The 21,250-nt window shown below is 50.2% G+C and overlaps 3 protein-coding genes across 3 annotated transcripts; all 3 read left to right on the forward strand.

Annotated features, from left to right (window-relative positions):
* Nucleotides 1–2,457: 2,457 nt before the first annotated feature.
* aflH (5'-hydroxyaverantin dehydrogenase) lies at nt 2,458–3,513 on the forward strand (the record flags this gene model as incomplete). Its single annotated transcript, XM_036644049.1, has 1 exon — nt 2,458–3,513. The coding sequence occupies one exon, from the start codon at nt 2,458–2,460 to the stop codon at nt 3,511–3,513; it is 1,056 nt and encodes a 351-aa protein (XP_036491144.1).
* Nucleotides 3,514–7,641: 4,128 nt separating this feature from the next.
* On the forward strand, nt 7,642–8,324 carry CGCS363_v012201 (uncharacterized protein; the record flags this gene model as incomplete). Its single annotated transcript, XM_036644050.1, has 2 exons — nt 7,642–7,778; nt 8,069–8,324. The coding sequence occupies 2 exons, from the start codon at nt 7,642–7,644 to the stop codon at nt 8,322–8,324; spliced, it is 393 nt and encodes a 130-aa protein (XP_036491107.1).
* A 9,180-nt stretch (nt 8,325–17,504) lies between these two features.
* Rap1 (Ras-related protein Rap1) lies at nt 17,505–18,561 on the forward strand (the record flags this gene model as incomplete). Its single annotated transcript, XM_036644051.1, has 8 exons — nt 17,505–17,536; nt 17,601–17,632; nt 17,689–17,715; nt 17,778–17,857; nt 17,912–17,934; nt 17,985–18,013; nt 18,063–18,320; nt 18,374–18,561. The coding sequence occupies 8 exons, from the start codon at nt 17,505–17,507 to the stop codon at nt 18,559–18,561; spliced, it is 669 nt and encodes a 222-aa protein (XP_036491086.1).
* Nucleotides 18,562–21,250: the final 2,689 nt, after the last annotated feature.

Below are 21,250 nucleotides of genomic sequence, written 5' to 3' on the forward strand. Positions count from 1 at the left end.
GTATATTTATATCTATTAAAGCTAATAGTAGCTATTAATATTAGTAAGCTATCTTTAAAAAATAGCTAGTAAACTATATTATTATTAGTTAGTTTATAGAAGATAGTATTTTATAGTACTTTCTTAAAGTAATTATTATACTTTTTAAGCTTATTTAGAGTAGTATAGATATTACTAAACTAGGTATTATAGTATATATTTATAGTAATAATATTATAATAGTAGAGGTAGTATAATAGGTTAACTAAAATAAATAAGTTATTAATAAATAGGTAATATTATTATTAATACCTTAGTAGCTATAGTAAAATAAGGACTAAATAAGTAATAATAGCTTTTATAAAGGCTAACTACTTAAGTTTAATTAGTAAATATATAAGTAGTAATATAAAGAGACTTTAATTTATATATTAAAATTAGTAAAAAAAATATTCTACTTCTCTAATTACTTATACTTTAAAGCTAATAGGTATAAGCTTACCTTTTATATATTAAATATTAAAGTATCTACTTTAGTATTATATTATATTTTTATTAATAGTAATATAGCTACTAGAGATCTATATCTTAGTTAATATATATTATAGCTAGTTACTCTAGCTAGTTACTTTATTATATATTATAAGATATATATTATAGAGGCTTTTAGTAGTAAAGTTATAAGTTAAAAAGTTATAGTATAGTTACTTAAATTTCTCTTAAGAGAGCTATTAATTAATAAAGTATAAGAAGTATAATTAGTATTTAACTTAATAGTTAGGAAAGTAATACTTATAGTAAATAGTTATATAGATAAATATACTTAAAAAGATATAAATCTCTACTATAGTTATATATTAAGGTTTTTATAGTAACTAAGTAGGGTTTTTAGTAACTTTAATAAAGTTAATATAAACATAATAATATATCTCTAACTTCTAGTTAGTTTAATTTACTTACTACTTAATTAGCTAGAAAAGTATATATTATTACTATATCTATAGTAGTATAAAGCTTAGTAGTAAGTAGATTTTATACTTAAAGAAAGTAGAAAGAAGTTTTTAATATAAAGTACTTTTAATATATAAAAAAGAGGTTTTATTATATTAAATACTAAGTAAAAAGTTAGGATTATTTAGGTTATATTAAATTAAGCTATTATTATATAGAATATTTAGTTAAAAGTTTAAAAGTAGATTTTATTTATTTTATAGTAGTAGTAGTTATATATAACTTTATAATAAGTTAGGGTTATTAATATTAATATTATTAATTAAGCTATAGTTAGCTAGTTACTACTAAGGTTTTATAATAATACTAATACTAATAAGAATATAATATTTAATATAGTTATTAAGGTTCTTAAAATTATTAATAATATTATAGTTAGTATTATAATTATTAAATAATTTAATAAGATTAATAATTATCTTAATAGATATTATTATTTATATTATTATAGTAATTAATTTAATATATTATAAATAGAGGTATAATAGTAATATTATAAGTAAAATAAGTAAGGGATTAAAGTTAAGGAATAAAGTTAACTTATAGCTATTAAAAAAAGTAAGTAAATACTAGCTAGTTTTAGTAGAAGTAGAGGTATTTAAAAAGTACTAATTTCACTATAAAAGATAAGTATATTAACTAGTAGCATAGCTTAGCTAGCATGCTAATCCTTTTTTGGGCTTGTAGCTGTGGGGGCAGCCAAAAGGTCCATGTCTTGGGTCCTAAGGAGATGCACTCCCCCGTCTCTTTTGACTCTGCTCTGGTGCAGTGTACACGACGCCTGTTTCTGCTCTAGGTGGTCCATTCCGTCCGTCGGCCACGAGTCTAACGCCGCGGCCTGGCGGATTGCGCCTTCAGGAGCAAGCGGGGCCGTTGATGGTTCTTCAACCGACCCGCTGACTCGGCTTGTCAAAAAGTTTCTCCAGTGGCAGAGTCCGAGATGGGTGAATTGAGATATCCCTGTCCTCCGTTCCGTTCGGTCTGTCGAGTCCGTGTTCGTCGTCTTCCGCGCCGGACTGATCCTCCCGCCGACGATGGGTGTCGTGGGTGGAAACAACGCAACGCAGGAACGGCTCTCATCAGCCGAGCTGACACATGCTAGTTGCTTCAGCCGCAATCGCACTACAATATACAGTGCTTACTCTGGGGCGTCTCCGCCAAGGGTCCAGCACCGCTGTCATCAGCCACCGAACAGATGGAGGTCCCTCATTGATTCCCTCGCATCGCATGGCTTGTTGAGGATGCCGTCCAATCTCGAAAACTAGACATTCTGTCGTCTTTGCGTATCCCTTCATACTCTCCGTCTTCTGCAACATATTTACAGACAAAGCCGGGGGCCACCATCCTCTTCAAATACCGGCTCGCGCGTATCAAATACTGCTTTGCAGCTTCATACTGCATCAAATCCACTAGGTGCCTTCCTGCGTCTCAACAAAGTCCATATCTTCTGCAGCCTGACCGCCCAACATGACGGTCGCACAAGGATACCACAACCTCATTCCCACAACCGGCTTGTCGGAGCCGGTCGACACCACGAAACCATATGACCCATCCACACTATCATCCAAAACAGTTCTCATCACCGGAGGAGCCCTCGGCATCGGCGCCGCCTTCGCCCGGGAATGGGCCTCCCACGGAGCCAACATCATCATCGGGGATATCAATGCCTCGGATGGCGAGGCCCTGATTGCCTCACTCCGTACGAGTCACCCCAATGCCTCTCACCACTTCGTCAACTGTGACGTTACCTCCTGGGAATCGCAAGTGAACTTCTTCAAGGAAGCCGCGCGCCTCTCTCCAAACGGCGCCATCGACATTGTCGTCGCCAACGCAGGCGTCAACCACGTCGGCCATAACAGCACCTTTGACAAGCCCGTCGCCTCCAAGTCGGACCCCGACGCCCCCAGCGAGCCATCCACCAAGACCATCGCCGTCAACGTCACAGGGGTAAGCTACACGACGAACCTCGGCATGTTCTGGCTTCCCCGCAACGGGAAGCGCGCAAACGACTCGTCCAAGCCGAAGGACCGGTGTGTCCTGCTCATCGGCTCCATCGCCGGCGTCGTCCACCTCCCCGGTCAGACGCCGTACTGCATGTCAAAGCACGCGGTGACGGGACTCTTCCGCGCCATGCGCGCAACGGCGTACATGTCGCACGGCGTGCGGCTGAACATGCTCTGCCCGTACTTCATCAGCGACAGCAACATGTTTCCTCGCGCCGGTGAGGCCGCGCTGCTCGGCGGCGGTGCAGGCGGCGCCCGGTTCGGGGACGTGGTCGATGCTGCCACGAGGCTTGTCGCGGACGAGGGGGTCATCGGGAGGGCTCTGCTTGTAGGGCCGAAGATTAAGGATGAGGAAAACGGGGTTGAGGATGAGGTCGCGGCATGGGATGTTTATGCGGAGGATTACAAGGATTGTGAGGCTTTTGTTTGGAGGTGGGTTAGGCTTATGAACACGATTGAGATGGCCAAGGGGTGGGTTGGTTGGGTGAGGGATTGTTTTGGGATCTTGACGAGGAGGTGAGAGGGGAAGGGAGGTTGTTGCTGACTGTGGGACAGTGAGAAAGTCTTTTGTGCAAGCTCGCTGCGTCCAACCGTGTCGAGGCACGCGAGTGGTTTAGTAATGTCTACAAGAAGATGAACATGGCAATATTACCATTTTGAGCAAGATGAGATGTTGCATTGTGAGATCTGATACGCGAGAGATCTGTGGTGGTCGATCGATTCGGCTGACGGGAAATAAGGTCAAGCTTTTTGATCCTTGCGGTTCAGTCAGCATCTTGGTTTGCACGAAGACTATCCGCGCTGTCACGGCGTGAGGGACCAACCCATGAGTCGGAAAAGAACTGAAGGTTCTCAACCTACATTCGTGTCGTGTTCACGTCGACCTTCATGGGGTTGGTGTTCTTAAAGCTTCGAGATGTATAAATAGATATAGGTTTAGCGAAAACTGCGTTCGACACCAAATCAGGCCAGAGGATCTTGGTCTCACTGAGAGGTCCAGAATATCGATGTTCCTGGTGTAGTATGGCTCATGTAGGGAATCATCCGCTTGCCCCGATCGGCTGGGAAGTGTTTGTCAGATAAAGTATCGGGCAGGACCGTGAGAACAGGGGGTATTACTACACGTATAGATTCAAGGCAATGAATAGAGAAGGTACTGATGGACAAGCAACTATGGCCTGAGAGGGTTGAAAGTGTCGAGGTTCAATCTATCAAGCTCTTCAATGCAAACTTGTCGAGTGACAAGTGCTTGCCGGGTTAAAAGCTTGTGAATCCCGACATTTGCTTGGAGTATGAGTGAGGGGTGCGTGGGTGTTTGGTTTATATAGTCTTGTACAGATGTGTGTGTCGCCAAGTGTCAAGTATCCTTTGCGACTTGATTTAAGCTGCCCTGTTCTACACGGTGTTTTCTTAAGCAATGGCATTAGCGTCGATCTCTTTTGTTCAAAATGGAGAGGAAAATGGACTTCCAGCTTGTGTTGCTCTAAACTGTGCCATGTCTGCACCCAGCTTAATGGCTATGCTAGAGCTTTCTGAGAAAAGTCGTGAGTATGCGCGGAGGGATATGTTGGGAGAGGTGACGAAGCTACCGGTGGAGTAACAAGAAGAGGTGTCGAGTGATTGAGAAATATTTCGAGGCCCTTAAATTCTTAGGCGGATTGGGCTATGCTCAAGTTAAGATCACCGGGACATCTCATACTTTTGCTCCGAGCAAGCCCTATGGCACATGATAGAGACGGCAGGTGATTCTCAGACCTGTAAATTGGGACATAGTTACTTGGCAGCAGCATACTAGCTCTGATGTAGGAACCTCAGGGCATCAGTACACCCGGATAATGCTGAGGTCATTGGAGACGACGATACAGGCGAAAGGCATGATTCATCTTCGAAGGCAGCTTGCTGTATTGAGTTTCTTACCCGAGTCTGAGGGACGCCGACGAGTGACCGAAGTAAGGCAATGTGCAGCAGCAGTACCACCGCCATTTTTGCGGTCGAGTGAATACAACTGCAGCAAGCAGCAGTGTTATAGACATGAGCTTCGCAAAGTATACGCCTCAGGCTCATGGCCTCGCTGTATCTGCACATAAGTCTAACTATCCCAGAGTGTCTCGTTCTCTTGAGCCAGGATCGCCGCTAATTTTGCCGCCGCCGAAAGATTCCAGAGTATCGATGATAGCAACAGAACACTCGACGGGGTCAAGCTAAATTAAACCTTTGGTTCCCCAACCCCTTTGATCGTCAACACGTTATTGTCATCCGCTCATGTTGTCCGTTGTCTATTCCAAAGGTTTGCCTCCGAGCTGATATTCACATCGAGCCTACTGACCCCTGGTTCTGAAGATCGACATGCCTTTCATGTACTGACGCGTGATAAAACCAAAGAGGGAGACAAGATTGATATAGTCTCGCTAATTTGTTGAATTCAGAAATGATCATCATAAGTGTGTTATATACTTTTCAGCGTTGGGCATTTTCAGATCATCGGAATGACGAGAAGCCTTCGCATGTTCCGAACATATATATAAGCAGGGAGCCGTACATTATTTTGCTCTGCGATCATCCATCCGTCCCGATGTTTCCTGGAGGGATTTACATGTCTGGCAGAGGTGGCATGCTAGTCGCCAGCTCATTGATGTTGATGCTTCGTCCGTGGATGTGGGGTATGCGATCTGGGAGATGAAGGGTCGTAGAGGGAAGAAAGAGGAGGTTAATTAACCCTGGGGAGAGATATTGAGACAGTCTTGATGTTTGGTATAAGTTCCTTGATGACCCATCAGGCATCAGGTAACACTTGAGGTGATGTCTATACTTTTGCAGAACGTAGCGTCAGCGTGAAGCATCGGGCTTCATGCAAGCGTCAGTATTATTGCATCTGTTTGTTTGGGGACGTCAAATAGACGCAGATGATAGAACTTCAATGTCTTCTAGACAGAACCGGCAATTTGTACTCTTCACCGCAAATGGTCATTGCAATGTCTTTTGAAGAGAGTGTGACCAGCAGAAGCGATGCGATGGGGGATGGAATCTCTGGCATGGAAAACCCAATACATTCCAGCATTCTTATGGATGCAAAAATCCGAATACATATGAAGAGGTGGTGGACGCCAGCGCGTATGCAAGTTGTTCTAGACCCGGTTTCCAAGAGACGCGTATGAAAGACTTTAGGCCCCATACTCTGCTATGACAGGCTTTTAAAGTCACTTTACAGCGCTCTGGATGAGTTTTTTATTCGTGACGAGCGAAACCCTATGAAGCCTACGTCATTTAAATACATGCACGTATATACGATGTTCCAATGACAGGCATGGTCTGACAGACTTCCGGCAGGATTTCCCGGAGGTAGCCGAGACTAAGAACATTGTCTTTCAGATATTCTGATGTAGTGCATATATAATATAAATTAATATCACTTGGGCTATGAAGAGACAAGGGAAAATCATAGACTTTGGCATACTCCAGCCAAGTATGAACACGCTGTGTTAGTGGCGCACTCGCATTGTTCTACGATCAGACCCGAGTTTTCGGCAGAAAGAGATCTGCAGAAGATGGTCGATTTGGCTCATACGATACACTTATGAATAATTCACAGAGCTTGGGGAACTGTGAAGGATGCCGAGGTTGGTGGTGAGATGGTCACCGAGTATGGAAACGCAGACCGCTCGGATTCTTGTGTTGTAAGCTCAAGGTTCTCTTTTACAACTTAATGAGAAGGGCACCGAATTCTTGGGAGCTGTACTCAGGCCGGCGAGACGAGTTTCAGTAAGTAGGTTTTTGCTCTTACGTGGACGGTCTACACTTCTCACAGGGAAAGAGCCGACGTCTCGAGTAGCTCAGCTCGGAAATCAGACCATGAAAACAGCCCCAAGATATGGCTTTAGAGTCCTCTGTTTGTAAGATGGCGAGCCCACTGAAACATCTTCCTGGCGTTGATGGTGGCAGCCACTGTCTATCTATTACAGCGATTATGTAGCTGGCGTTGAGGACCTCGGGAACTTTGTGTTGCGGCTCGATACAGCTCCAAGCGGTCTAGCTGCCGTCAGGCTGATATCTCAACAATAGAAATGACTCCTCTGGTGCCAACGGATATGTAGGTGCTGTAGGTGCCAATACGCAGGACCCAAAGCTCATTACATTACGAGTGTCTGCGGCGATGGACCAACGACCAACGCTACTAGATAGTTCCTCAAACACTCCCAGGTGGTCTTGAATCTGCAGACCTGCAGCGGTATTTGAACCTGATTCTGTGTATGCGGCTGCTTTTCCTTCACGCATCCACCTAGCTTGACCAGGCAGCTGCTACCCGGTTGTTGTTGGCCTCATGAAGTGCCAAAGGCAACCCAGAAGCCGTCACTTTAGCACCAGCTTTGACCAAATAACCAGAGCGAGCTCCGAACAACAAACGACCACGACCACTGGGACGAGAATTTCCACCTAACGGTCTTTCTTCTCGTTTGCCCTTGCCTATCTGGCTAATTCTCAACCAGGGTCCTCTTTCTCCCCCATCAAATCCACGTCTGGCTGATACCAACACCCTCTCCAGACCACACTCCTCGCCCTGCTTATCTGTCGATTTCGTCCTCGTAGGTTCGTTCACCATACGGCCATTGCATGAAGTTTCAACTAACAACAGGCGCAGGATCCTCCCATCATGACTGAGCGGCCCAGCGAATTCCGCCAGCGCGGCGAGACTACCGACAAATGGCTGGACAGATTGCGACGTGTCGACCCTGATGCTGGGGACGATGTTGACGGCTTCTCCAAGATGATGGCGGAGATTGAGAGAGAGTCGGAAGAAGCTGCTGGCATTCGCTGGCATTCGCTGGCATTCGCAAGAAACTCAGCAGCGACAGGACGCCAATCTGGCGCACTTTCAGGACTTCATCAAAAACCTCGAGAGGCTTACAGACGATGTCACCGACGACCAGCTTGAGGAGGCATGCTTCCCTCCTCCCAAGGCGGGCGACTCAGGTCGCTCCAAATGAAAGCCCCTCTCGCGCAACCTGAAGTATTTCATGGGATTCGTCGTGCGCTTTGGTGTGCCCCCCCGGTATTTACGACGCTGCTATCTCCGACAGCTGCCTCGCCCAGTACCGCGATGTCCTCATGTTCTGGGTTTCGAGGAGCTACCGTCTGCGCGACAAGGATGGGCCTCGGTCCCACGAAGTCTCCAATGAAGTGACAGAAGTCGTGCAACATCTGGAAGCCAAGCATGGAATCACCCGCCGCTCTCAAAGCATCGCCGAGAAATCATATGTCGACATCGTGGAGCTCCGTCAAATGGTCGATGAAGGAATGAAGGCGGTGGATGGGAAGAACATCATTGGACGTTAAGACTTGGGGGTACTTGCTGAGAAGCGTCAAACACCTATAGATTCAAGATGATCTCACGGTCGTTGGCACTCAAGGAGAATTCGCTGCGATGGAATTGGCGGGATCCTGTCTGTCTTTTGAAACCGATATGGTCAAGTAGTCGTAGTATCTCAAACATACTTCGGCTCTTGAGATAGAGAATCTTGAAGTCCTGGTGCCCTCCGATATTTACCATTACACCGTTGCCAAAAGGCCCAGGGGACCCATGACCCAAAGCGCCGAACCTGAATTCTCAAGGCCACTGCAAGCATGCTCCTCTGCCAGGTCTTGCTTGCTTGGCTCTTGACTCCTGCAGACCGCCACATCTTGATAGCTTTTTCTGCTGGGGCTTGCGTATCTCGACGGAGCACAACACAGCATTCATGCGTGAAACAAACGCCGCTCCCCAATGTCTAGCTTCAAAGAGAGGAAAAAGTAGGGAAGGGTGACCAACCTTTCAAACTTAGTAGCCACTTCCCCAGTACCTCAAGTCACGTAAGAAATTTAAGCAGGAAGCAAGACGATCTACGTCTTAGACACGTTGTCCCTCTTTTATATCAGTATGTCACACGCCTATCTAACATAGAAACTTAACAGTCGTCCTCACATGCCGCTGTAGCTCTATTACCCCGTCAGTCCACACGAATATTATTAAAACCACACCCTAAAGCTCTGGAAAGTTCCCAGGAACCCTCAAAAGCAATACTAGCCCCTAAAAACAGAGCTAACCAGCAAAAGACTGGACGAACAGGGAATCGAACCCTGGACCACTCACAAGTTAGACAGTTCAACTGTCTGATGCTAAGCGAGTATTATACCACTAAACCATTCGCCCAATATGATTTCGCCCGGACTTGAACCGGAGACCTTCAGTGTGTTAGACTGACGTGATAACCAACTACACCACGAAACCATTTGAATTGTTGAAAGCAATTGCGAAATGTGCGTATGTTAGGGTCGGCGACGAGGCCGGAAGTTGTCGTCGAGCGAGGATTGGGTGGTGGGCGCGACGTGGTGGGGTGCATTCCGGCGCGGTGGGTCGGCGAGATGAGAGACCAATCAATCTCGGGCTCACATCACGTTAAGAGAAGGTCGGTTGCGATTCAACTCTAAAACCAAGGTTGTGTCTCCCTCGGTTGCCCTGTGTCGGGCGAGATGTTCTCTCGCTGCCTGTGGCCGTTATCTCGTCCGGTGATGCCAGCGTGGGGGCACTCGGCGGTATCAAGCAGTCTCCCAAACGAATGGCAGGTTGACAGGGACGCGGACAAGGGTGAGACGGCTGGTCGTTGTCAGAGCCTACGTACGGCATCTTGTCCCGATGCTGTGATTGTGCCAGCCTCGTATCTACGCCGCCTTTGAGCTCACACGGTGGCCGGGGCGGAGTCGAGTCCGGTATGTGGCAGTCGATATGCGGATGATCCCATCACCTGCCTGAAGATCTTGGCTCTATCCGTACTCAGCCAGCCATGGAGTTGAAGAACATGCCATGTGACCTGTGGATCTCTAGTACGAGATCGGCACAGCCCCAGCCTTGAGCCGCATCCCGCTCGTAGACGTCCGGTTCGGTCGGGTACTCCTGGAACGGCGGTGGCAGCGGAGACACACTGGCTCGTCATTACGAAGCACGTGGCGTACGTCGTGGTACACGACAAGCGGCAGCCTGCCTCCCCGGAATGATTATCCAATAGTCAGGCAATGACAAGCGACTTGGAGGATGAGTCCGGAACCATGGTGATACGCAGAAACCCGTGCCTCATGGGAAGGCGTCTTTCAATCCAGTCCTGGATTGCAAGGCGCGGCGCAATGGGATCACTCAACGAGACCACGCGGCCGACCCGGCAGTTTCTTGAGTGGCGGTAGCAGGCTCAATCGCTTTCGGGTATCAACTTGACCGCGCGCTTCGGGAACTCTGGTCCCTGATGATTCCGGGCGACTCGGGCCCGACCTTCGCGCGAAAGGAACATCGAGCTCAGACTTTGGAGTGCTCAATATAGCAGCACGGGCCAGTGCGTTCTCTCCAAGGCAGATCAGTTTGTTGGCTGTCCTCAGGTACGCAGGCAAGGCGAAGGCCTGTGATGCGTGCACAGAGCCTGAGGATAAGTCTGCACAGTTTAGCGCAAGGTCGATATTGACCACTGGGGATTGCGAGATGAACTAGAGACTAGCTCGTGCGATTGCAGATCCTCCGCATGGAAGCACTGGGAAACCCATGGCAATGCGGCGCAGGCTACACCAGGTTTGGCTCAAAGGACAACGTCGACGGCATAAACATCGAAAGACTCGATATTGGGTGGCACTTGCGGCAATTGCGTTGGCAAAATTTGACCGCGGCAGAATGGTAGAACGGGAGTTTCGACCAAGGACGACAATGACAGCTGTTCGTAGAAGAATGGACGGTTGAAAATTGCATCGACAGATGTTTGCTACGATGAAGCAGAAGTCATCAATAGTCGAAATGAGGTGACCCGGATTTTGGGACCGAGTATTGGGGGCCGAGCATTTAGGGGATCGACGACGAATTGGCGCATTGACTTGGTCAGGGTGGTTAGAGGATTTAGACTTCCTGCCTGAAACTCTGTGGTGCTAATGGTTCAGTCCGTCTCATCTCCGCCACGTGGGAAGGTGAGATGGCGGAGAATTGGCCTGGGCGCCTGTCTCGCAGTAGACATCTCGGCTCTTTGGCGAGTATGGTGTCAGTTTCCACATGGCTGTTCGAGAATAAACGACATCAGCCATGTCGATGGAGATCATATCGAACGAACCAGGGGCGAACCGCTGTCGAAAATCTCTGCCGCTGCAACGACCGAGGCATCAGAGACGGACTAGGGCTCCAGGTGGAGGAACGTTGACAGGCCGTCGCTGGCACTTGAATGGCCCGGGGTCTAGACGCCGTTTGCCAAGTCTGCAACCCGGTAGACCGGTTCCTCGGTTCAAGCAGAAGTTGTTCCTTCGAGGGTAAAGCCCGCAGGCCGGACATGGAGAGCGGGTCAAGGAACAGCAATCTCAGAATCGAGATGTCTTGTTTGGTTGGCAACGGGGTCGATATGCGGGTGATGGGGAGTAAACGAAACCACCTCATCTCAGTAATCCAAAAGCATGGAGAACAATGTCATCCAGCAGCACAGACAGGAGCTCATACCGAGTTGGGGGCCAGAATCCGGCCTGGGTTCCTGGACAAGCCATGGACTTGCAACGTCATGGTGATGGTGAAAGGAGGGTTGAAGTTAGGATCTTGCCTAGAAAGGACGCCCAGGCCGAGGAATGGAGTATCGCAGTCGTCATGGCCTCGGTATCGGGCCGTAGTGATGTGACAGAAAGTTGAAGGGAGTGGACTCTGCGAGAAGCGAGAAGACTGCAGTCGCATCTGCGGCTAGCATTCTGGGGACCCCGGAATCCCACCAGTCGGTTCACAGGTGTAAGGCGCAAGGGAGCCTGTTGTTGAGATGTTGATATCAGGCTATTTGGGAAGGAGAGAAAATTTTCATGACGAGCGCGGGTTGGAGGCAGAAAATGACGAGTTGCGATTGGCGAATTAACGGCGAGTTCAAAGTCTTGGCTTGTTGGTTTGCTCTGGACTGGCCGATTGCTCACCGGGGATAAGGCGGGAGGCGGCTGACCCTCGTCTATCCGGAAATTTGCGAGTCTTTGCAAGCTGCCTACTTGGTAGAGGTTGAAAGTAACAGGCGGACAGTGACGTACGTGTCTTAGTCTTCGGCTCCGAGTGTCCGCGACAAATTTGGTTCGGTTGCGGGTTATCCGTGGATATACGGGTATCCGCGGTGATGATTCTGACAATTGATTGAGTGTAGATGAAGGATTTGTGGTTGATAGGGGTGGACCTCTTGGCAAGTCATGAAGTGGTTGACAACGTCTGAGGGACTGGGGTCCAGGAAGTGGGAGACGGGTCGCGGTCGATTCTTGGGTGGTTCCTGTTGAAGGTTGTGACCGGATCGGGAAATGTCGATGAAGTTGAAGAGTCGGGTGCCAGTTTAACCCCTCATAGAGCGCGTGTGTGTTCGGCAGTGTCCAAGGTGACTTTGGTCGATGAAGTGCATGGAAGCATGCCCCGGGCTGGCATGGACAGGCTGTGTTGGGATACGGTAGTGCATGTGGATCAGAAGCGAGAGGGCATCTCGCAGACTCGCAGGATGGAATAGCTGCAGCACCTTGTTCAGTCCCGTCTGCTGTCGGTGGCTTCCATCCTTACCTAGCTACCTCAGGTAAGGTAGATAGGTACCTCAAGGTTCAGAGCTCGGGGTAGAAAGGAGCGCGAGTTGTTGCATTGTCGGCTGCGAGGCGGTGGTGGAGGAGACGGAGACGGAGAAGGAGGAGAAGGAGGAACAGGTAGCAAGGCCTTAGGTAAGGTACGAGTGCATGGCCGATTCCCTGTGCATTGGCCCTGCATCTGCATCCAAGGTGCATTGGCTGGAGTGCGGCTGTGCATTTAGTCCCTGGGAAAGGGATGCAGGAAGCAGGAGAAAATGCGAGCTAAAATGTTTGGTAGACGCAGGATGGAAACTCTGATACGGAGATGCTGGAAGCTGCATTCAGAGGGAGTCAGTCATGCTCTTGCCAGTGGTTGGACTACCCCGAGTGCGTAGGTGATGTGGGCAGCGGACAGGAAGAAGGTGGAGAGGAGTGTCGTGGAGTGGAGACTTTCCCTGCCATGTGCCGATAGCTACCTTGCCTTAGGTAAGATTCAAGGGCTAGTGGGAAAGAGCAGCCGGGATGCTGTGTCCTCGGCCGAGTGTCAAGTCAGAGACTGAAGAAGGAGCGAATGTGTCTATGGAAGGTGAAGGTATATGGATCCGTAATGTAATCAATCGCCTAGGTACCTACCTAGGGAAGGCACGATTTGACGGGAGGCGTTGATTGCAGGAAGGAGGGAGCTCCCCACTTGGTGAATGACGCAGGGCAGACGCACTCTGCATCGACCTCGAGTATCTTCGCCGGGAAATAGCTTGCAACGGAATACACGGCTTTGGTCTCTACCTCTTACCTTACGGACGAAAGTGTAGCTTGGGTACCTTAGGTAGGTTGCACGAGAGGAAAATGGCCGATGGGACGGCATGGAAAAGAACTGGAAGACTGGGGGGCAGCGTGGCCTGCCGCGGCAAGGGCTTTCAATGGCTGGAAGCCACCGGGACGAACCACGAGGTGAGGCAGTCGTTGGGGTCCACTGTCCACCGTCCCATCGCCGCTCCTGCCCTGTCCTTTCTCTCCTGCCCTGTCCATTCTGCCCTGCACCTGCACTTGCACCTGCAGCTGCCACACGCGGAGCCATTAAAAAAAAAAAAAGACAGGAAAGACTGAGAAACAGAAACACCAGGAGCGCGCTAAAACACAACTCGTCGGCATCCACTGCGACCTGAACTCCACTTTCTCTCCTGTCAAAAGGCTCGAGAGCGACCACCCCAACACATGAGAGGTCAACCAACTCACTCGTGAGCCCACCATCCCCTTGGCCGGAGGCACCTTACCACATGGGACGGTTGAGCACCGCTGGAGCTGGTCCACCGGCCATGCAGGAGCGGTGCTCGTGCGTCGCAGCTTTCTGGGTCTCTGGGTAGACGGCAGCCTGACTCGCTGGAAGAGGAGAAGACGCGCCGTTCGACAACTCCTCTCCTCTCCTCTCCCGTCCTCAGGGCATCCATTGATTCTACCTCAGGCTCATCCAGCGGTGCTTGCGGCTTGCCTTCTCTGCCCATTGACCGTCGCGGCCGAAAGAGACGGGACCGCCCAGGCCGGAGTGCAGAGCACCTCATCCGCTGGACCTGCCCCAAGGACACCAAAACCCCGTCTAAGCGGCATGAGACTCGCCCGGTCGAACGACACTCGCCAGTGACGAGATGCCAGGGTATTACTGCACACGCACTAGGCCACCTTAACTAGCCAATTGGAACCCAACCTGTCCATCGGGGAGATATCACTGCATCTTGGCTCAACTATCGGACATATAGCGAGGGCAGCATGCCATTTTGGGAAAGAAGGAAGGAAAGAAGCTTGGAGATGGACCCCCGGATCAACATCGACACCACGCACCAACGACGGGACCACATCACCACCTCACCATACCTACCTTATGGTACCTACCTAGGCGCACCATGCAACGGCAGAAACGGGGAACCACCTCACTCTCAAACACCGCCGCCGTCTTCGCAAACCGCCAAACCGCCAATCCCCAAATCTCACGTTGTTCCTTTGTGCACACGACAAAGCCCGCTGCCCCAAATAGCTTGGGGCCATTGACGACGTTGGACCTACCGCGCAAGCGTCCGACAGTAGCGTCAGCCTCTCCGTTATTTCGAGACAGTCCAGCATCCAAGCTGCGAGACACCTTTCCACTCCTGGTCGCCTCCTGCTTCTGATGATTCTCTCATCGCATCGTCTCATCATCCGCCTTCTCCGGCGGACACTGTGCCTTGGGTTTGCTTTGTGAGGAACGGATACCTTACGCAGTACTCTGTAGAGCGCATCTGTATCCATCGGGCAAGGTACGGACCAGGCATCCGTGGACCGTGGACCGTGGACCGCCCGGGGATTCTTACATGCCCCTCCCGCCGTCGCTTCCTCGTCTCATGTACTGCGTACTGCGTACTGCGTAGTCTCGTCTCCATCTCGTCCGTCGTCAGCAATAAGCATTTTCTCTTCTCGTCTCTTCGTCCAATCCCTCGGCCTGTCACCCGTCGTCGCCCGCCAGTCACATCACCCACATCGCATCACATCGCATCCCATCCCGTCACCTACGCGTACCTACATAGAGACTGCGTATATCGCGTGCATCGCACCGCACCCGCACCCGCCCCTCGCCATCTGTTGCCGCCACACGTCGCCTCTCGCCTCTCGCCTCTCAGCCCTGACGAGTCGTTTGTTCTTTGGGCTCCTTCCACCAAATAGAACAGCCATTCCTTGCCTTGGCCCTTGTTGCGGTATGTCACCTGGCGGCTGTGTCTTGTAATGCGTGCAACCATCAACACATGCTCTGCCATCAATCAACTCGATGCCTTTTGCTTCATCCCTCCGGCTCGCCTTGCCTGTCCAGAGCCTGAATCCTAGCGCTCCGGCATTAGCATTGAGCTTTCTTTCTTCTCCGTGTTGCTGCTGACTTCATCACTTGATCGTTTTACCTTTACTTTCTCTCTTCCTCCTCCCCCCTCTGCCTGGCCTGCTATCTGTTGCTTTTGCTTTTTCCTACAGTGTCTATTTCGGTCAGCCAATGCAGTCGAGCCCGGCAGCCGGCAAGCGGAAATAACCTTAGCTGACCTCAAGTAAGGTATCGGATCAGATCAACCTCAATCGTCCTGTCTTGTCCCGGGCCTCCAGGACGACAGCCACAGTACCAGCCAACCAACCAACGCATCACTTGCTGGCTTTCTCCGGGATCACCAGTTACTTACATGGACACACCATCGTCTTTGACGACCCCATTGGCGACACTGCACCGCACTGCAGCACTGCAAGCACAAGAAGAAAAAGCGCAACCAGGTCCGATTACCTTACAGCAAGACAGAAGTGACGACTGCATTTGACAATCACTGACCTCCCTGCTTCTGCTACGTGACTTCTGCTCGTGACGCCCCCACCCTCCCAAATCCTTCCTTCAGCTGGGTTTATCTTTTGCATTATCCTGACCGTTCAGCCTGGTCGGCGAATATTTTGCCTCTCTCACACGCCCCTCCGCCTCCCGTCACCTTACAGATAGATACCTACCTACACAGTAGTAGTGTAGTGTACTTGGACCACGACCTGGGGCAGACCCAGTACGTACCCGTTCAGGCCCGCAAGGTAGGTGCCTTAACTTAGGTACCTTTCCACCTCATGCTTGAGCTGACAGCCCGCCCAGCAGCGGCACGCACCACATCCAAGGCAACCTGCTGCGGCAAAGTCTCTCACCTGCGGTAACCTCACCGGGCAGCCGCTACATTAACCTCTACCTGCTACCGCCAGGCACTCTGGCTACCGCCATCAACGTCTCAACTTCAACAGCTCACCCTCACTCACCACAGGGCACCTCGCCTCGCCTATCCACTCGACCCCGACATTGACCTAGCGTCCCCTGCCTACCTGGTACCTCCTTCAGGTACCTACCTACCTTACGAGAGGCCCTTGCAGACCAGACGACGGACGGGTGGACAAGCCAAACTCGCCTCTTCCTGCTGCACTGTACCAACGGACCTACCGCGCGCTGCCTTAGCCAACTTCTATTGAGGTGGGCACAGAAAAAGAGAGAGAGAGAGCCTTGCCGCGAACTTGGATTCCATCTCTCTTTTCTGCCTCCTGTCTTCCTCATCTTGACCCTCGGTCTCTTCCTCCTCCTCTTCCGTCTTTTCCTCTCTCTTCACGCTACTCACCATCCTGAGCTGCTTGCCTGCCTGCCTACCTACCTAGATACGGTGGTGGTAGTGTTGCTGGTGTTGCTGCTGCTTTGCCGCCCCCATCTTCCATTATTCTTTTTTGGCTTCCACCCAGCTTGCTGCTGCGCTGCACCTTGCACCTTGCACCTGTTCTTATCCCCCCCGTGCATCTGCATTTGCATCTGCATTTTGCTCGTCCCCCGTTCCCCGTCAACCCCCCCTACCCATATCCCAGGCTAACACCCCCCTCCTTCGTTCCCCACTCTTCCAATCAATTCGGACGGGCCAGACCCAGAACTCCCTGACCCGAGCCCCCGTCCTTCAAACCTCGACCCTCTGCGCTTCAACTACAATTGCATTCGGGCCCCCCCGCCATCCTCCCTCGTCCACTTCGGGTACCTTGTTGCATCTCCTACTGCTGCCCGCTGCTGTGGTCTGCAAATCGTAAATCGCTCTCCCCCGATTTAGAGAGATTTGCACGGCATTTCCACTCGCTGCCGCCAATTCGTCACCGGCTTCCCTTTCGGACCTCATCAATACTCCGCCAGCCTCTCGCTCTTGCAACTTTTCCCCGCCAATCTATTTAACCTTTGCGACCGCCTTGCCGCATGACGCGCCAATTGCCATTTTGCGAAGGATACCAGCCCGGCGGTCCTTTCTCAACCGAGGCCGACCTGCTGTAAAAGCATCACCAACCGGCGACTTCACTCACTTGCCCAAACCTCGACTGTTTGATCGAACGCACTTCTACCACAAATAGACTTACCCAACCCGCACCGCTGCAAAAAAGCAGTCTCAACCAGCAAACATGTCACGCCACAATAGACACTATCAATCATGGTATGTGATTGATCCCTTTCGAGCTCTCCTCTCGTAGGGAATGCAAACTAATCATCCCATCCAGTCGCGAGCTTCATGTCGTTGTTTTGGGCGCCGGTAAGTTTATGCCAAGAAAACATTCGTCACGTGCTCCTCTCTGACCCTTTTTGAAGGAGGTGTTGGCAAGAGTTGTTTAACAGGTGAGCATCCACACTTCAGCTGGCATTCCTGGTCAGAGTTTGATGCTGACAATTCCTCGCAGCCCAATTCGTCCACAATGAGTGGATTGAGAGCTATGATCCTACCATTGAGGACACCTACCGGACACAGCTCCAGGTTGATGTGAGTCGCCATGTCATTTTAGGCTCAACGAATCACTGACTCGGTCAAACGCAGGGACGGCAGGTTGTCTTGGAAATGTGAGTAGCACTATGCGTCATGAGACAGCAGCATCTGACAATGCCCGCAGCCTTGACACTGCAGGAACAGAACAGTTTGGTGAGCCAGTCTTCCATCTTACTATATGTCTAATCTAACATGAGAGCAGTGGCCATGAGAGACTTGTACATGAAATCCGGTCAAGGATTCATCTTGGTCTTCAGCATCACATCATCCTCGTCGATGAATGAGATTGAGATGCTTCGAGAGGAAATCACGCGCATCAAAGACGACGACAACGTCCCTATTGTCATTGTCGGCAATAAGGCCGACTTGGAGGAGCAGCGATCAGTACCCAGACAAAGAGCTTTTGCCTGCTCTCAAATGTGGGATGCCCCATACTATGAGACGAGTGCTAGAACAAGGAGTACGTCACTGTCCCACAATGTGTCGACTGGAAGACTGCTGACCATTTCCCAGCAAACGTTGACGCCGTCTTCATCGACATATGTCGCCAGCTGCTCCTGAAAGACGAGAAGATCCAGGCTCAGGCCATCCACGACGAGGACGACCACGAGAACGAGAAAAATGCCGGCATCATGGGCTTCGCCAAGCGGAAGAATCGCAGACGGAGGCGCGCAGATGGCCACCGATGTGTCATCCTCTAAACGAGTGCCGCCTTATCCGAACCGACGCTTTCTAGGCCCGATCAACGGCCATCTTTCCAGCGGGGCATCTAGCGCGCCAGACTGCTTATCCATGTCACTTTAATGCATCACGGAGCGCAGCAGCTTCACCACGGTGAACCCGAGGCATTGCTTTTCTATTTTTTGGCGTCAGAAAACACTCGCTTATCACGGCGACTTTTATTTGCGCGCGAGAGAAACGGCTGTCCGTAACTCGCTCGATTTCAAACAGCACACCTTGCACCCATTCCTGTTACATTGAACTATTTCACTTCAGATTTCGACACGGCCTTTTGTACGTTTGACGACTTCATTTCTACACGTCCATTGACTTCATCCAAGCGACGGCATTGGAGGCGGGGCTTTTCCTTTCCAAGCATTGCAGCAGCAAGATTCAAAATTCCAGATCCAGAGCGCAGGCGATACTTTTACCACTTGTCGTTTTCATTTCTGGTGCTTCCCATTTGCAAGTTTCTTCTTCTTTCATGATGGCACGATTTTTGGAGAAAGAACCAGTATCCACATACCTCACTTCTTTTCCTTTTTCTTATTCTGCTTCTTCATCATCATACCTAGGGACAGAGACAAAACAAGACACTGGGGGAACTGGGAGTTTTAAGAACAAACAAAAACAGATTCCAATTGGTACACAGCTCACGGCTGGGCGTTGGGGGGGAAACATTGGTTTTGCGCCGGATACATTTTGTCCTACAGAGAGGTAGTGAGGCCGGCAGCTGTTGCCGGCCACAGCCCTCGGAGGTCTCTGTCGACCTGCCGAGTGCAAGAGCAATTGATGGCATTCCAGGCCTCATTCAAGGTGTAGACTACGAAAAGCGTGGGCTTGACTGTTATACCGAGGAGGCATGTGACTGATGCAACCCTAGCTGGGTGTTGTGGATCGCAAAATGTGACGACGCTCCGGACATCACATCATCTCGGAGCCGAGCGGTGGCCCGGAGGAGATGGACGCATGGGGTAACTAGCGTATCGATCGCCGAAGGGAATTGGGCCTGGCCAGATTCCGGCATATCCCCATGATGCGCCCTACTTTTTGTTCCTCGATGCTGATCTGACAGCCTTTCGACGTTTCTTTATCCCACATGGGCCGTTCGCCTCCCCCACAACACGGCGCGTCTCGATGCAGAATCGTGTTGTCTGACATGCACACCTTCTGCATTAGGGTTCCTGCTACACTGCATGAAAGCCAAGATGCCAATTGGGAGGTTGGGACGCTGGGTGGACGGGCAGGTTAGGGATGGAGATGTCCTTGGTCGTTGGTCGTTGGATCGGAGACTGAGGTGAGGGGCTCTAATGCAAAGAGAAGGAACATCGACGAGATGGATTGATGCGGATATCGAGTTCTATAAAGGTGTGCTGATGCGTGGGAGCCGCGCGAATTGGAACTGAGGCCGCAGTGAATGCAGACGACCGCACTGCTCAACCTCTGTGGTACGTGATGATGCCTCTGGGGAACTTTGGTCTGATAGAGCGGAGGGCAGGGTGTCTGCGAGTCTCGAATATTAGTGAAGCTGCTGTTGGCCTTTGGGTATCCCAAGTGAATCAACTAACAAGAGCAGTCTGATGAAGTTGCGGCCATAATATTCACCATGGCAGCCGAGCAAACTTGAGACGTGCTTCTTCCAATGATTGTTGGCTGCCAAAGTAACCGATGTCCTGGTTCAATTGCTTTGCTGTGCTCTGTGTGAATGATAGAAGACGGCGCTTATGTACAGCAGTTGTTTCACTGCATGGACTCGTTTTACAGCAGCTTGTGTTGGAAAGGTGCCCACAGGCGCGGGTATGAACCATCGACGGGTTGTGATCATCGTTCACGCCGTGCCCTCAGGTATGAATTCTGTCACAGAATCAGCAGCGAGTGTGCGGAGTGAAGCGTGTCGAGAAATATAAAAGGCTGGCCGAGGGCGTGCTTTAGTTTGGTGCCAGACCAATGTTGTCTGAACTATACCGGTTCATCAATGGTCGTAAGCTTAGTAGCTGGTCAAAGGTACCCGGCTATGAACCTAGCATGAGACGACAAGGTCAAAATGTTTTGAAGCTTTCTTGTGTTAGCTTTCTCGTTCGTCATGGCCTGGTGTTCTTCCTCGTTTAGGGGGTATGAGACGTTGATTCGAGATGCGATCCTGCTGGGTCTAACATGCTTCCTGTCCCTGTGTCTTAAGTTGAATAACATAACGGAGTCATTGTGTGTTGCTCTGGGATAACTGACGATGTGGGACGTATTCATCTTCGGTGGAGAGAAATTAATGAAGATGCTTTTCGGGCAGGTCATATATTACGTTGAGACCCAAGTCCTGACATGTTCGAGAGACATCGATACGAGGCGACTGAGAAGCTTACTCTGTCTGTCTGTAGTTCATGGTATGAGAATGAGAGACAAGAAGAAAAGTGTCGCGATTTCAATTCTCCTCGTCGAAACATCTGAAGTTCGTCGAAAAGATTGGTTCATGTCTTGAGGCTCTCCAATCGTAGGAAACCCAACCGTCGTGATACCATTGTGAGCTGAAGAAGTGGCGAGCTGGCTCGCCTCGGAATTTCTGTATCTCTCTCTCTCTCTCTCTCTCTCTCTCTCTCTCTCTCTCTCTCTCTCTCTCTCTCTCTCTCTCTCTCTCTCTCTCTCTGGCGTCTCTGTTTGGTGAGTATCATGTCCACA

This window comes from Colletotrichum siamense, assembly GCF_013390195.1.
Source record: "Colletotrichum siamense strain Cg363 chromosome Unknown KSG_Cg363_contig08, whole genome shotgun sequence".
NCBI lineage: Eukaryota > Fungi > Ascomycota > Sordariomycetes > Glomerellales > Glomerellaceae > Colletotrichum > Colletotrichum siamense.